The following is a 13,912-nucleotide window of genomic DNA, read 5'->3' on the forward strand; positions in this document are numbered from 1 at the left end:
GGATCTAGACGAGATCAAAGTACAGGGCGTACGTTGGGATCAGAGGAACAAGATGTGTTGCAGTAGATCAGCAAGGTAAATTAGGAAGGATTGAGTGCCTTAAAGCTGATGATAAGGAGGTTGCTGTGGAAGAAATCCTACAGGATTTTGAGGTGATATGGTTTTTCAGAAAAAAATGATAGGGGCAGCAGTGTGAAGTATGGACTGGAGTGGGGAGAGACAGGAGGCAGAGAGGTCAGCAAGGACATTGAAAAAACAGATATTCAATCCCCATTTTACAGTTGAGGAAACTGAGGCCCAGATAAGGTAAGTGATTTGCTCAACGTTGCACAGTAGGCAAAACCAGAGCTGGCTTTAAAACCCAAGTCTCCTGATAAGGCCGGTGCTTTTTTCCACTAGCCTGCACTGCTTCTCAGTGCGCTTCGAAAAGTACTTTCAAAGGCTTAGAACAGTGCTCTATACAGAGTGGGTGTTTAGTAAATCCATTAATTTATTACCTTATTAGTATGGGGAGGACGGGACCCCCATTTCTGATTATATCTTATTTTAGCTCTCTTTTGACACAAGGGAAGTTAACCATTAATCTTTTCCTGACAAGTAAAAACAGTCCTCTTGTCAGTTAACTCAGCAGGGTTTAAGTCAGACTGAGCCTGCTGCAAATCACACTTACGGAGCTAAATTTAGCTCCCTGATTCCAGCTGTCTCACTGTTTCTGACAGAAGTGGAGGACAATAATCCTGAAGCTCTGATTTCTCACCGTGATCCAGGAGTCATCTATCCACTGCAACCCCAGAATGGACTCAGCCTCTAGAGTCTGCCAAAATGGAGATTGCCATGTTTTAGGAAGAGAGAAGTCTTCAAAGGGTAAGGCCTTAGGCGTGTACCTTTTGTTCAGCAGTTGCACAGGCCAACTGGCTGGGGATCTCAGAAAAATGAGGGTTCACATCCCTTCCCAGATCATTTTTCTACAAAACCATTCAGTCCATGCCACCCCACTCCTTAAGGACCTCCTAAGGTTGCCCAACCACCTCCACATCAAACAGAAACCAACTCCTTATATTGCCTTTAAAGCACACTTTGCTCCCTCTTACCTTATCGCTCTGATTTCCTACTACAACTCAGCCCATGTGCTTCACTTCACTAATGACATCCTTCTCACTGTACCTCTAATGCCAACCTACTCACCGTACCTCAATCTTATTTATCTCGCCATCAATCTCTCATCCACGTCCTTCCTCTGCCCTGGAATGCCCTCCCTCGTCATGTCTGACAATCATTCTTCCCACTTTCAAAGCTTTATTTAAAGCACATATCCTAGAGGCCCTACCTTACTAAACCCTCATTTCCTCTTCTCCCACTCTGCTCTGTGTCACCTTGCATTTGATTTTCACTCTTCACCCCTCCCTCAGTCCCACAGCACTTATGTACGTATCTGTAATTTATTCCTATTGACGTCAGTATCTCCCTCTGCACTGTCAGCTCACTGTGGACAGGGTAGCTGTCTACTAACTCTGTTATAGTGTATTCTCCCAAGTACTACGTATAGTACTCTGCACGGTAAGTGCTCAATACATATAATTGGTTGAGTACCATTCTTCTACTTAGCCTAATCCTCCATTCTTGTTCTGTTCTCCAGTCAGTCAGTAAATTGTATTTATGAAATGCCTACTGTGGGCAGAACACTGTAACAAGTGCATGGGAGCGTATAATAGAGTTGGTAGACACATTCCTTGCCCACAATGACCTTACAGTCTAGACGGGGAAACAGACATTGATATAAATGAATTATGGACGTAAGTGCTGTGGGGTTGAGGTTGGGGTGCTCAAAGGGTACAGATTCACGTACATAGGTGATGCAGAGGGGAGAGGGACTCAGGGGAATGAAAAGCTTAAATGGGGAAGGATTCTTGGAGATGTGACCTTGATAAAGCTTTGAAGGTGCAGAGACTCATGGTCTGTCCTGTGTGGAGGCGGATGGAGTTTCGGGCCAGAGGGAGAATGTGGAAAAGGGGTCTGTGGTAAAATAGACGAGATTGGGGCACAGGAAGTCAGCTGGTGCTGGAGGAGCAAAGTGAGCGGGCTGTGCTATAATAGAAGAGTCCACATCTTCCCTTCCAAGACCCACATCTCTGCAGTGACTCTACTGACCGAAGACGTTGGAGGTCAAAGACATCCTTATGTCGAGGGTGAGGGAGGCGGCGGAAGTGGTCTGTCATTATCTCATCACGCCGAGACATCAGAGACACTCTACGATGAGCCACAGCTGCCCGTTGTCTCTGCAGCAGGGCACGGAGAAGAACATTCCCTCTGAATGGCAGGCAGGTCTAGTGAGAGACCCAGGCCTGTTTTCTAGACTCTAAAACCTAGGGCCAAAAGAACTACTAGTATGGTCTCTAGGGAAGCAGTGTGACCTAAGGGAAAGAGCACGGGTCTGGGAATCAGAGGACCTGGCTTCTAATAGCAGCTCTGCCACTTAGGGAACATGTCCACTAATTCTGATATATTGTACTCTCCCAAGAACTAGATACAGTGCTCTGCACACAGTAAGTGCTCAATAAATACCATTGATTAATTACCTGTTGTATGGCCATGGGCAAGTCACTAAACTTCTCTAGGCCTCTGTTCCCTCATTTGCAAAATGGGGACAAAATACTTGTTCTCCCTCCTATTCAGACTGTGAGCCCCATCTAGGACCTGATTATCTTGAATCTACCCCAACCCTTAATACAAATATCATAATTATTAGACCTTCCAAATTTGGTAGTGATGAAGTGGTGACAGCAGGAGAAACTTCATTCATTCATTTATTGAGTGCTTACTGTGTGCAGAGCACTGTACTAAGCACTCGGGAAAGTACAAGACGACAATAAACAGTGACATTCCCGGCCCACAACGAGTTTACTGTCTAGAGTGGACTTTCAAAACGTGGACTGTCCCACCCAATTCTGGATTCTTGGTCACCTTCAATTCATCCCGTTAAGTCAATATCCCTTGTCATTTCCCATCTCGGTTGATAATACCACCATCAACCTTGGGGTCATCATCGAATCCTCACTGTCTTTCAACTCCTATGTCTAATCTACTCCTAAATCCAACCAGTTCTTCCTAAACAACATTATATGAATCCATTGGAACCGATTGGGTCTCTTCACCGGGCTCCTTGCTTCCAATCTCTCCCCTCTCCGATCTGCAAGAGATATGGCCATGGCTTAGTGGAAAGGGCTCGGGCTTGGGAGCCAGAGGTCGTGGGTTCTAATCCCGCCTCCGCCACTTGTCAGCTGTGTGACTTTGGGCAAGTCGCTTCACCTCTCTGTGCCTCAGTTACCTCATCTGTAAAATGGGGATTAAGACTGTGAACCCCACGTGGGACAACTTGATTACCTTGTATCTCCCCAGCACTTAGAACAGTGCTTGGCTCATAGTAAGCGCTTAACAAATGCTATCACTATTATTATTATTGTACGGGTGCACGGCTCATCTTCTTGAACCACCTCTCGGCGCATGCCTCTCTACTCTTCAATCCCTCCAGTGGTTTCCTCTGCCCTTCCGCCTCAAGTAAAAATTCCTCACCATCAACTTCCAGTCTCTTCACCGACTCTTCCCATCGTTCATACTTGCTCTCTTCATCCTCTACTCTCCAACTCGTTTTCCTCATGCCTCCTGAGCTAGGCTTCTAACTGTACCTAGCACTTGACTCTCCCACCTCTTTCACCTCAGCTGCTCCGTCGGTCTAGAATCCCTCCTCTACAAAATCTGTCAGATTACATCTTTCCCCAAGTTTTAAAGGTCCCTTTATATCCCATCTCCTTCAGCAAATGCCAGCTGGACAACCTATCCCTAGGATGGATGACTTTTACCCTAACCCTTCCCCAGCCTTCCAGCCGGAAGAGCTTAGAACAGCACCTGACACGTAGTAAGTAACAAATGTCATAATTATTATTAAGAGCACAAACCTGGAAGTTAGAAGACCGGGATTCTAATCACAGTTCTGCCACCTGCCTGATGTGTGACCTTGGGCAATCACTTAACTTCTCTGTGCTTCAGTTTCTAAAATGGGGATTCAATGCCTGTCCTCCCTTCTGTTTAGAGCTTGTGTCCCGTTCTGGACAGGGACTGTGGCCAATCTGCATATTCTGCATCTAGCCTTAGCGCAGCGTTTGGCACATAATAAGTGCTTAAATAATGCCACAATTATTATTATACTTAATTGACTAATATCAATTTCTTCTATTTGTAAGTATTTAAATGCTTGTCACCCCACTAGAGTGTAAACTCCACGTAGTCAGCAACCCCATCTCTTACTTCTGTTGTGCTTTCCCAAGTGCTCAGTACAGTGTATTGTTAATAACACCAGCCCCACTTTCCAAACAGGGGAACAGTTTGAATTAAATGTTATTTTACCATTCGGCTTGACTAGTCTTGTTTCTATGTTCTTCTAAACACGGAGCTTAGTATTCGAGTCCATTTCTATTCCACTCAGCCCTTGATTTCCTTGTAGCCCTTCTACCTGTTATCAGCTGCCACACTCCAATCTCCAGGGAATTGTGCCCGCCTGAGAGGTGCACTGCATACTGGGGAAAATTACCTGGAGGTCTACAGGAGGACAAGACAGTATAAAATGTCTATGCCCCGCTCACGTCGTGTCACCCCCCCCCCCCCCCAACCTGGACAACTCACTAAAGATTTGGCTGCAGCTCTCTCTGTCTTCCGGGCACCGAGTGAACTTAAGGTAGGCTGAAGAAAAGCAAGCATGTTCCGGTGTCAAGCCGAAAGCTGTGCCCTACCCTGTTCTATTTTTCTTTTATTGTTTTCCAAACTCAGCTCTCCAAACATTCCTGCCCCTAGTTTCCCACAGCTTCCTGGAAGGGCCGGAAGAAAGACAGGGAACCCCAGCACGATATTATCCAACAGCTGCATCCATATACCCAACACTCCATGGGACTTGTGTACAGATCTTTGTATTCTGTTGTTTCCCCTACCTGTAATATATAATAATGATGTTGGTATTTGTTAAGCGCTTACTATGTGCAGAGCACTGTTCTAAGCACTGGGGTAGATACAGGGTAATCAGGTTGTCCCACGTGAGGCTCACAGTCTTCATCCCCATTTTACAGATGAGGGAACGGAGGCACAGAGAAGTTAAGAGATTTGCCCACAGTCACACAGCTGCCAAGTGGCAGAGCCGGGATTCGAACCCACGATCTCTGACTCCCAAGCCCGAGCTCTTTCCATTGAGCCACATATCTTAGTGTCCATCTTCTGGGGTAGATTGTAAACTCATTCATTCATTCAGTAGTATTTATTGAGCGCTTCCTTTGTGCAGAGCACTGTACTAAGCGGTTGGAATGAACAAGTAGGCAACAGATAGAGACAGTCCCTGCCCTTTGACGGGCTTACGGTCTAATCGGGGGAGACGGACAGATAAGAACAATGGCAATAAATAGAGTCAAGGGGAAGAACATCTCCTAAAAACAATGGCAACTAAATAGAATCAAGGCGATGTACATTTCATTAACAAAATAAATAGGGTAAGGGGTGGCTTAGTGCAAGTGCTCTGCACATAGTAAGAACTCAATAAATACCCCTGGTTGACTGAGCTGCCAGAACACAAAGGGTCACTGCTGGCCGGTCAGATGGAGTCCCGAAGAGATGACTGCAATACAGATTCATGCATACAAGAGAGGACATTAGACTTCAAAATGCTCAACTCAGTCTCTCCCTCTCTCCTTTCCTTCCTCATTCCTTCTCTCCCCACCTTCCCTCTCTCCACTTGCCCTCCTCCTTCCCTTCCCTTTGGCTACAGAGCAGCAGCTCTCAGCAAAATCCGTGAAAGCCGGAGGAAAAACAAAGGAGGGACGATCCAACTGCCAAGTAAGGTTAAATTCCCATGATCCTCTGAAGATGCTTAATGGGTTTCTGTGATATAAACAGACCTCTGGCTCTGCCCGCTGGGCAGGTGACCTCCAGCTAAATGAGTTTAGTTTGAGTTTCCTAATAAGTGATGTTCCTTTTAACCACGCACACACAAATGGCCTCAAACCCCATACACCCTGCAGTATACATTCAGAGGGACTCACCACCTATATAGATGCATCCATCACTACCTGAATCCGCGGTCAGTGACACCGCGGTTTGCCGTTCAGTGATCTATTTCTTCACTCAGATTGAAACAGCAAGAGGCCAGTTGTACTGTTGATCCAGCTCCCCGGGCAGGACCGGCAGGGGACAAGAGTATAAAATGAAAAGGGTGCTAGCTCCCTTAGACTCCAGAGCAGAGTTCTGTTTATGTTTTTTAATGGTATTCATCAAGGGTCCGTTATGTAATAGGCACTGTACCAAACGTTGGGGTAGATACAAGTTAGTAGGGTCTACTAAACGCTGGAGTAGATGCAAGTTAGTACGGTCCGCATCCCATATAGAGCTCACAGTCTTAATCCCCATTCTATGGAGTTAAAATAGGAAGACCTCATGGAGCGGAGGAAACAGCTTCTTGCTCATTTTTTCTAAAGCAGGGAAAGATAAAGGGGAGTCCAGTCTTGTCTAATCCAGATTTTGACTCTTGCTTCTTGACACTTTTGCCTAATCCCTTCTATCTTCTAACCTAGTTTATACCCTGATTTTCTTGTCAGGCAATGGTTGTCTAATCCAGATTTTGACTCTTCTTGACACTTTGGCCTAATCCTTTCTATCTTCTAACCTAGTTTACACCCTGATTTTCTTGTCAGGCAATGGGCAGGGAGAATTCTTTAGCATGGTGCCAGTTCGTGGTGGGTCCCTGGAGGGAATAATAATAATGTTGGCATTATTCCCTCCAGTGACCCACCACGAACTGTTAAGCGCTTACTATGTGCAGAGCACTGTTGTAAGCGCTGGCATAGATACAGGGTAATCAGGTTGTTCCACGTGAGGTTCACAGTCTTAATCTCCATTTTCCAGATGAGGTCACTGAGGGACAGAGAAATTAAGTGACTTGCCCACAGTCACACAGCTGCCAAGTGGCGGAACTGGGATTCGAACCCATGACCTCTAACTCCCAAGCCCGGGCTCTTACCACTGAGCTCCCCCACCATGTAGACCAAGGGCAACACTGACAATCTTACTTCAAGCAACCCAGTGTACCGTCACTTACATTCAATCAACTGATGATATTTATTGAATGCTTACTATATGCAGAACAATGTTCTAAGCACTTGGGAGAGTACAGTGCAATAGAATTAGCAGAAAGATTCCCTGCCCTGAATGAGCTTACAGTCTATAGAGGGAGACATATTAAAATGAACAAGTGATTTGTAATAAATAATTTAAAGATATGTACGAAAGTGAAATGGGGTCGGGGCAAATATCAAATGTCCAGAGGCCATAGATCCAGTAGGGACAGTGCTTAGTACAGTGCTCTGCACACAGTAAGTGCTCAATAAATACAATTGAATGAATGACAGCGAGCCAGGGAAAAGAAGGTTTAATCAGGGAAGGCATCATGGAGAAGATGTGACCTTAACTGTGTTTTGAAATTGGAGAGAGTGGTGGTCTGGCATACATGGACGGGGAGGGGGTTCCCGGCTAGGGGAGACGATATGGGAAAGGGGTCAGTGGTAAGATAGATGAGATTGCAGTGAATAAATTGGTGCCAGAGGAGTGGAGTGTGAGGGAATATGCGGGCTGGGTTGTAGTAGGAGATTAGCGAGGTGAGGTAGGATGGGGTGAGCTGATAGAGTGCTTTAAAGCCGATGGTCAGGAGTTGTTGTTTGAATCCCAGTAGAGAGGATTAAATACATTCTGTTCTGGTCTTTCCATTAACAAACAGGAGACTGGAAAATGCTCAGGCCTAGGAGTCAGGGGACCTGGGTTCTGCCACACTTGCCTGCTGTGTGACCTTGGGCGAGTCACAAGTTCCATGTAATTCAAATCCTCATCTGTAAAATGGGGACTCAAAACCTGTCCTCCCTCCACCTTAGACTGTCAGTCCTCTGTCAGGCGGGGACTATGTCTGACCTCTGGCCGATTACCTGGCATCTACTTCAGTGCTTATTACAATGCCGAGCCCATAGTTAGCAATTAAGAAATATAATTAATAATTGTTATGGTATTTGTTAAGCGCTCACTATGTGCAAAGCACTTTTCTAAGCTGTGGGGGGATACAAGGTGATCAGGTTGTCCCACCTGGGGCGCACAGTCTTGATTCCCATTTTACAGATGAGGTCACTGAGGCACAGAGAAGTGAGTTGCCCAAAGTCACACAGCTGACGGATGGGGCAGCCGGGATTAGAACCCATAACCTCTGACTCCCAAGCCCGTGTTCTTTCCAGTGAGCCACGCTGCTTCTCTCACCGTCATCGTCATTATCATTCCCCCCCGCCAAGTATTCTGGATCTTGAGTTAATAGGATTGAAATCATCTCCCTCTATCTTCTAAAGACTTCAACCGAACAGTCCCTTTTATTGAGCACCTCTCATTGTGTGCAGAGCACTGTATGAGTCGCTAAGGCTAGCACAACAGAATTAGTAGACACGATCCCTGCCCTCAAAGAGCTCACCATCTACGTGAGAAGCACTGAGCTGCAGGACCCCATTCGAGCTGCCCTATACGGGCGTCGTAACGGGCAGGGAATGGGTCCGCTAATTCTATTGTGTCGTACCATCCGGGGGTTCGGTACAGTGCTCTGCACATCGTAAGCGTTCAATAAATACCAATCGATTGATCGGATGCCTTTTCCTGGCCGTTCTAAAACTGCAGGGGAAGCGAGTGGGAAGGCAACTAGGGATTCAACTGGCCAGTCTGAGAGGAAGGAAGGAGATCGGGGGAGCCCGGGACCAGAGTCAGACGGGGCGAGGCGGGGGGCGGATGCAGTGCAAGGTGGCAAGAAGGGGGACCAACCCCGCCTCTCTCCGGTGAAACTTTAGTCATCTCACCCTGCCTGTCCCCAGAGACTCCAGTCCATTCACAGTCAGGCAGTGTGGCCAGGAGGGCAGAGCACGGGCCTGTGAGTCAGAAGGTCCTGTGTTCTAATTCTGACGACTCCACTTGTCTGCTCTGTGTCCTTGGGCAAATCACTCAACTTCTCTGTGCCTCAGTGACCTCATCTATAAAATGGGGATTAAGACTGAGAGCCCTGTGGGGGACATGAATTGCATCCAACCTGATTAGCTTGCATTTACCCCAGGGCTTACTACAGTACCTGGCACACAGTAAGCATTTAAATACCGCACATTATCATTATTATTTTTATCATTAGGTGGAAAAATCAGCTCTGGGCATTCACGCGTCCGTACTTCCAGCATCTATTTCAACCAGGGGGAAGGACGTTGGACTTGGAATAAGTCTCAGTCCATTTCACAGACACTGGGCTGTGCCGGGGAGGCGAGCATCATTACAATGCTCTGATTTTCTTTTAAACAGATTTGACACACAGTCTTCCCCACGCCAGTGTGAGCCATTCATTTCCTTCCAAGCTCTGCTCAGTGAGTCCATTCACAGGGAAGAGGGAGAGGAAGCGGGGGGGGGGGGGGGGAATTAAAAAAAAAAAAAGCAGAAACAAACAACAACCCAAGTCCGGTTTCCCTCCAGACAGAGGAGGGAGTCGGGAGACGGATGGAGCCGTCCAGAAGGACAAACTGTCGTAGTCGTTTGCCTGGGCCCTTGTCCTAGAGGCCGAGGGTCTCCCCCCGTAACCACCATCATCTCTTTTCCTCCCGAATTTGCCTCAAAAACTCTTATTTGCTGGTTCCCTACAGGAGGGCACGTTGGCTTCCTCGATGGCCAGAATGGTGTGAGGCCAATGAAATAACAGGCAATAAGCTCCAATTAGTCCCCAGTGCCCTCACTCCCCTTCCCCTCTGTCTGCACTGGTCTGCTGGAGTTTTAAATTGTGTGTGTATGCGGTGGGGTGGGAGAGGGTAACGCAGAGAATGACTTCTGACCTCTCAGACAGGGCTACCTGCAGAGAGGCAGAGTCTAGTCAGTGTGTGTCAGTCCCGGCCAAAACAACAACCAAAAAAGCAGCTCGGCGCTTGGCTCCAAAGAGTCATTTGCATCCATTTGCATTCATTTGTATGCCACAGTCAGGAGGTGCTTGCTCTCTAAGTAGGTTAAGATAAAATAAAATTAATTAATTAGCGCATTCTAACCGAATAGTCAGGGCCTGACACCCATGCTACATAACTGATTTCTAAGCCAATCAGTGTAATCACCAACTAGATTAGGAGAGACAGGGGCCCAGCTGAAGACATGCGCAAGGCTCCGTTGGGAAGCAGGGGGTGGGTTTTGGGGCGGCGGGGGGGAGGTCTGGGACCACCCTGGTCTACCCTGACTGGAAGTAACAGCCACAGGAGGGTGCCCTGCCTCTACTGCAGCCCTGAGCTTGGGGAATTCATTCAATTCTCTCAGTGTGTACTAAGTGCTCCTCTGACTGCTCCTGGAAAGGCTTGGTGCCCCAATTTCGCCCTTTGAGAGGAATCATCTTGCCCCTCCTCTCCTTCTTCCCCATCTCCCTCTGGCTCGCGGGGAGTCTCTCTGAGAAAGGACCTCCATGGGACGACTAACCCTCGTGGGCCTTCTAGGCCGCCGGGCTGCAAGAGGAAGGGACCGTCCCCGGCCCAGCTCTCCCGCGTAGTGCCGTGGGTATCAACCGGAAAACATCATCTGGATGAGGAACAAGGTCTTGGCACCCGGCTGCAGAGGAGAAGCCGAGAAAGCTAAATGAGCGTGAGGCACTCGATCCACCGAGGAGCCGGGGGTGGCGAGGGGTGATTCATTGACATGCTTTGAGTGTGTAAAGATGCTGACGACCCGCCTCCTCCTCCAGAACCGGAAGAGATAGGTTTTTGGCTGCAGCAGGAGGGATTGGAGTTAGCTCTGAGGAGGGGTTTCCTGGGCAAGGGGAGTGAGATTTTGCCAGAGGCGAACACACGACCCCCTCGCCCCATTTGTGGGAGAGCGGTGACGACAGGAAGGAGGCATCTGGAACTAAGGAAAGGAGTTTCCCTGTCCTAGTGTCCCGAAGATCAGGACAGAGAGGAAGATGATGAAGGATGGTAGGGGAACATAAGGAGAGCGCCCAGTGGATAGAGCACGGGCCTGGGAGTCAGAAGGACTTAGGTTTTAATCCCAGCTCCATCGCTTGTCTGACTTCGGGCAAGTCCCTTCCCTTCTCTGTGCCTCAGTTATCTCATCTGTAAAATGGGGATTAAGACTGTCAACCCCCTGTGGGACATGGACTGTGTTCAATCTCATTTGCTTATATCTTCCCCAACGCTTAGTTCAGTGCCTGGCCCATAGTAAGAACTTAAATACCATTAAAAAACAGTAAAAGCAGGGGATGGTGGGGTCAAGTCCAGAGCTGTTTGTTTTCTCTCCAAACAAAGAAGGACCCACAGATAACAGGCTGGTTCTCTGCGGCACACAAAGGAGAGTGGAGCTGGATGGGGATGGGTAAACTGCACCCTGGTCAAGCTAATTTTATGCTCATTTCCATTTGTACGGAGTTGCCTCCGTGCAGCTGAGACCCGATTTGAATCGACGCTTCTCTCTAGGATGGATGGGTGTGACCGCAGGGGTCACCCACCTACAATCGGCAGTCACCTTGCACCGCCTGCACCTGCAGAGGCAGTCAGCCATGTGGGTTCCTCCTGAAGTCTCTGCGCAGAAAGGGCCGTCCTATCTCTGCCTGCCGAAGGGCGGCTTCCGGCCCTGTCCGTCCCTTCCTCGATGCCCCGCCTCTGACTGAGGCAACTCAATCCCGGGTTAAACCGAGCCCCTCCACTCCCCGCCCACCCCCGTATCTAGGGTAGGGCGATTCAGAAAGTCTACTTGACCAGCCTTTGGGATTCCGAGTCCGTTCACTGCCTCTTCCCAAGGCAGAATCCTGCGTCAGGACGTTGGCCGCGTGCGGTGATCCAGCCCCGCCGACAATCGGGGGGCCCGTTACAGTTCGGCTCTGACCCCGCCGACCCCACTCACTCATTTCAGCCCCACCTCGAGCCCCCGCGGCCGTCCCTGGGAGGCAGTGGGACTTACCCGGTACCAGACGATCTCCCGCATCCTGCCATCGGTCTTGAAGTTACATTTCAAGGTCACGGCATCCCCGGCCACCACGGGAGGTAGGGGCTCGATGCTGACGGTCAGGTAGCCTGCGCGGTTGGGAGAGAGGAGACAGGAGTCGGTCAGGGGAGAGGTCACTGGAGGGGCAGAAAGGAGACTAGCGGGCAGCTCCCCCTTTCCGCTCCAGCCCAGACTAAGTTTCTCCCTGCAGTGTTATGACCCAAGAGTTGATTTTCATTGGATTACCACGTGGCAGTCCATGAGAAACGGCACTGCTTAGTGGATGGAGCACGGGCCTGGGAGTCAGATGGACCTGGGTTCCAATCCTGGCTTTGCCACATGTCTGCTCCGTTACCTTGAGCAAGTCACTTAACTTCTGGGGGGCTCAGGTACCCTCCCCTCCCTCCATACTGTAGTAACAGTATGTAAGTGCTTACTAAATGCAAAGCAAGCAGTCAGTGGTATTTAATGAACGATTACTATGTGCAGAGCATTGTGCTAAGCACTTGGGATTGAAGTAAACGCCGGGAAAGAAACACAGAGATGAGCTATGGTCATGGTTCCTGGCCCCCCCAGAAGCTCACAATCTAAGAGTGAGGGGAGACAGGCAGTTTTTAGGGGGAGGGGAAATTCTTATTTATTTACTAGAACAGACTGATGGGGCGACATGGCATGAGGTGCTAAGAATCAGTAAGGGAAGTTGAAAGTGGGGAAAGCTGTGGTCCGTTTGACGTGGGGAGGGAAGGAGTTCCAAGATGGGGGAAGAGCGTGAGTGAGGAGCTGGAGACGGGAGAGTCAAGAGCAAGAAGCAAGGTGGCCTAGTGGATAGAACACGGACCTGGGAGTCAGAGGACCTGGGTTCTAATCCCAGTTCCACCACTTGTCTGCTGTGCAACTTGGGCAAGTTACTTCACTTCCCTGTGCCTCAGTTCCCTCATCCATAAAATGGGAATTAAGATTGTGAGCCCAGTGTAGGACATTAACTGGGTCCAACCTGATTACCTTGTATCTACTCCAGTGCTTAGTACAGTGGCTGGCACATAGAAAGCACTTAATGAATAGCACAATTATTATTACTATTCACATGAGGAAAGATGAACTAAGACACAAAAAATAAAGATGACAATCGTAAACGAACCAACAAACGTAAAAGGAGCCGCAGGATTTCAGGCTCCTCACGGCTCAGACTGACAGTCCCATGAGTCTCGGCTTTGGCTATAGCCGTGGCTTTCTCAATGTTGGAAAAGTTGAGAAGGCCCCCAAGTCGAGTCATTCCCTGGGCAGGAGCAGGGGCTGATAGGACTCCCGGTGCCACGTGGTCAGTGACCTACCCGGCAGCCAGAATCCGGGGTATCGTGACAAAGAAGATGAAGCCGTGGCCAGTCTGATACCTCTGACTCAGTTCTCGGATAACCCTGGCTGCTGAACCGCCCCCAGGAGGAGGGAGGACGCTCCCAAGCCCCTCAGCAGAAACCACTCATATCTAGAATAACCTCTTCCCGCTGTTATTTTATTGTGTTGTACTCACCCAAGAGCTCAGTACAGTGCCCTGCACAAAGGAAGCGTCCAGTAAATACAATCGATTGATTCCTCACTTCCACAGGGACAGAGCACGGGTTGCCCTGGACATTCAAGAGCTGGGGAGCTCCACCACATGTCTGCTGTGTGAGCTAGGGCAAGTAATGTAACTTCTCTGTGCCTCAGTTATGTCATCTGAATAATGGGGAATAAGACCGTGAGCCCTTTGTGGGACAGAGACTGAGTCCAAGATGATTAGCTTTTATCTAGCCCAGTTCTTAGTACAGTTCCTGTCACATAGTAAGCTCTTCACAACTTTCGTAAAAAAAATAAACAAGCACAGGGTGGAAAAAAGACC

General features: G+C 48.7%; 1 protein-coding gene across 3 annotated transcripts in view; it reads right to left on the bottom strand.

The window, feature by feature from the left end:
* IGSF21 (immunoglobin superfamily member 21) overlaps positions 1–13,912 on the bottom strand; it is a 404,504-nt gene that overhangs the window by 243,448 nt on the left and 147,144 nt on the right. For all 3 annotated transcript variants that reach the window (XM_029066236.2, XM_029066237.2, XM_029066238.2), the window contains one exon: positions 12,013–12,125. In XM_029066236.2, the coding sequence (XP_028922069.1) occupies positions 12,013–12,125 (113 nt within the window). The remainder of the gene's footprint in view (positions 1–12,012; positions 12,126–13,912) is intronic.

The sequence above is a fragment of the Ornithorhynchus anatinus genome, chromosome 5, assembly GCF_004115215.2.
Source record: "Ornithorhynchus anatinus isolate Pmale09 chromosome 5, mOrnAna1.pri.v4, whole genome shotgun sequence".
In the NCBI taxonomy this organism is placed as follows: domain Eukaryota; kingdom Metazoa; phylum Chordata; class Mammalia; order Monotremata; family Ornithorhynchidae; genus Ornithorhynchus; species Ornithorhynchus anatinus.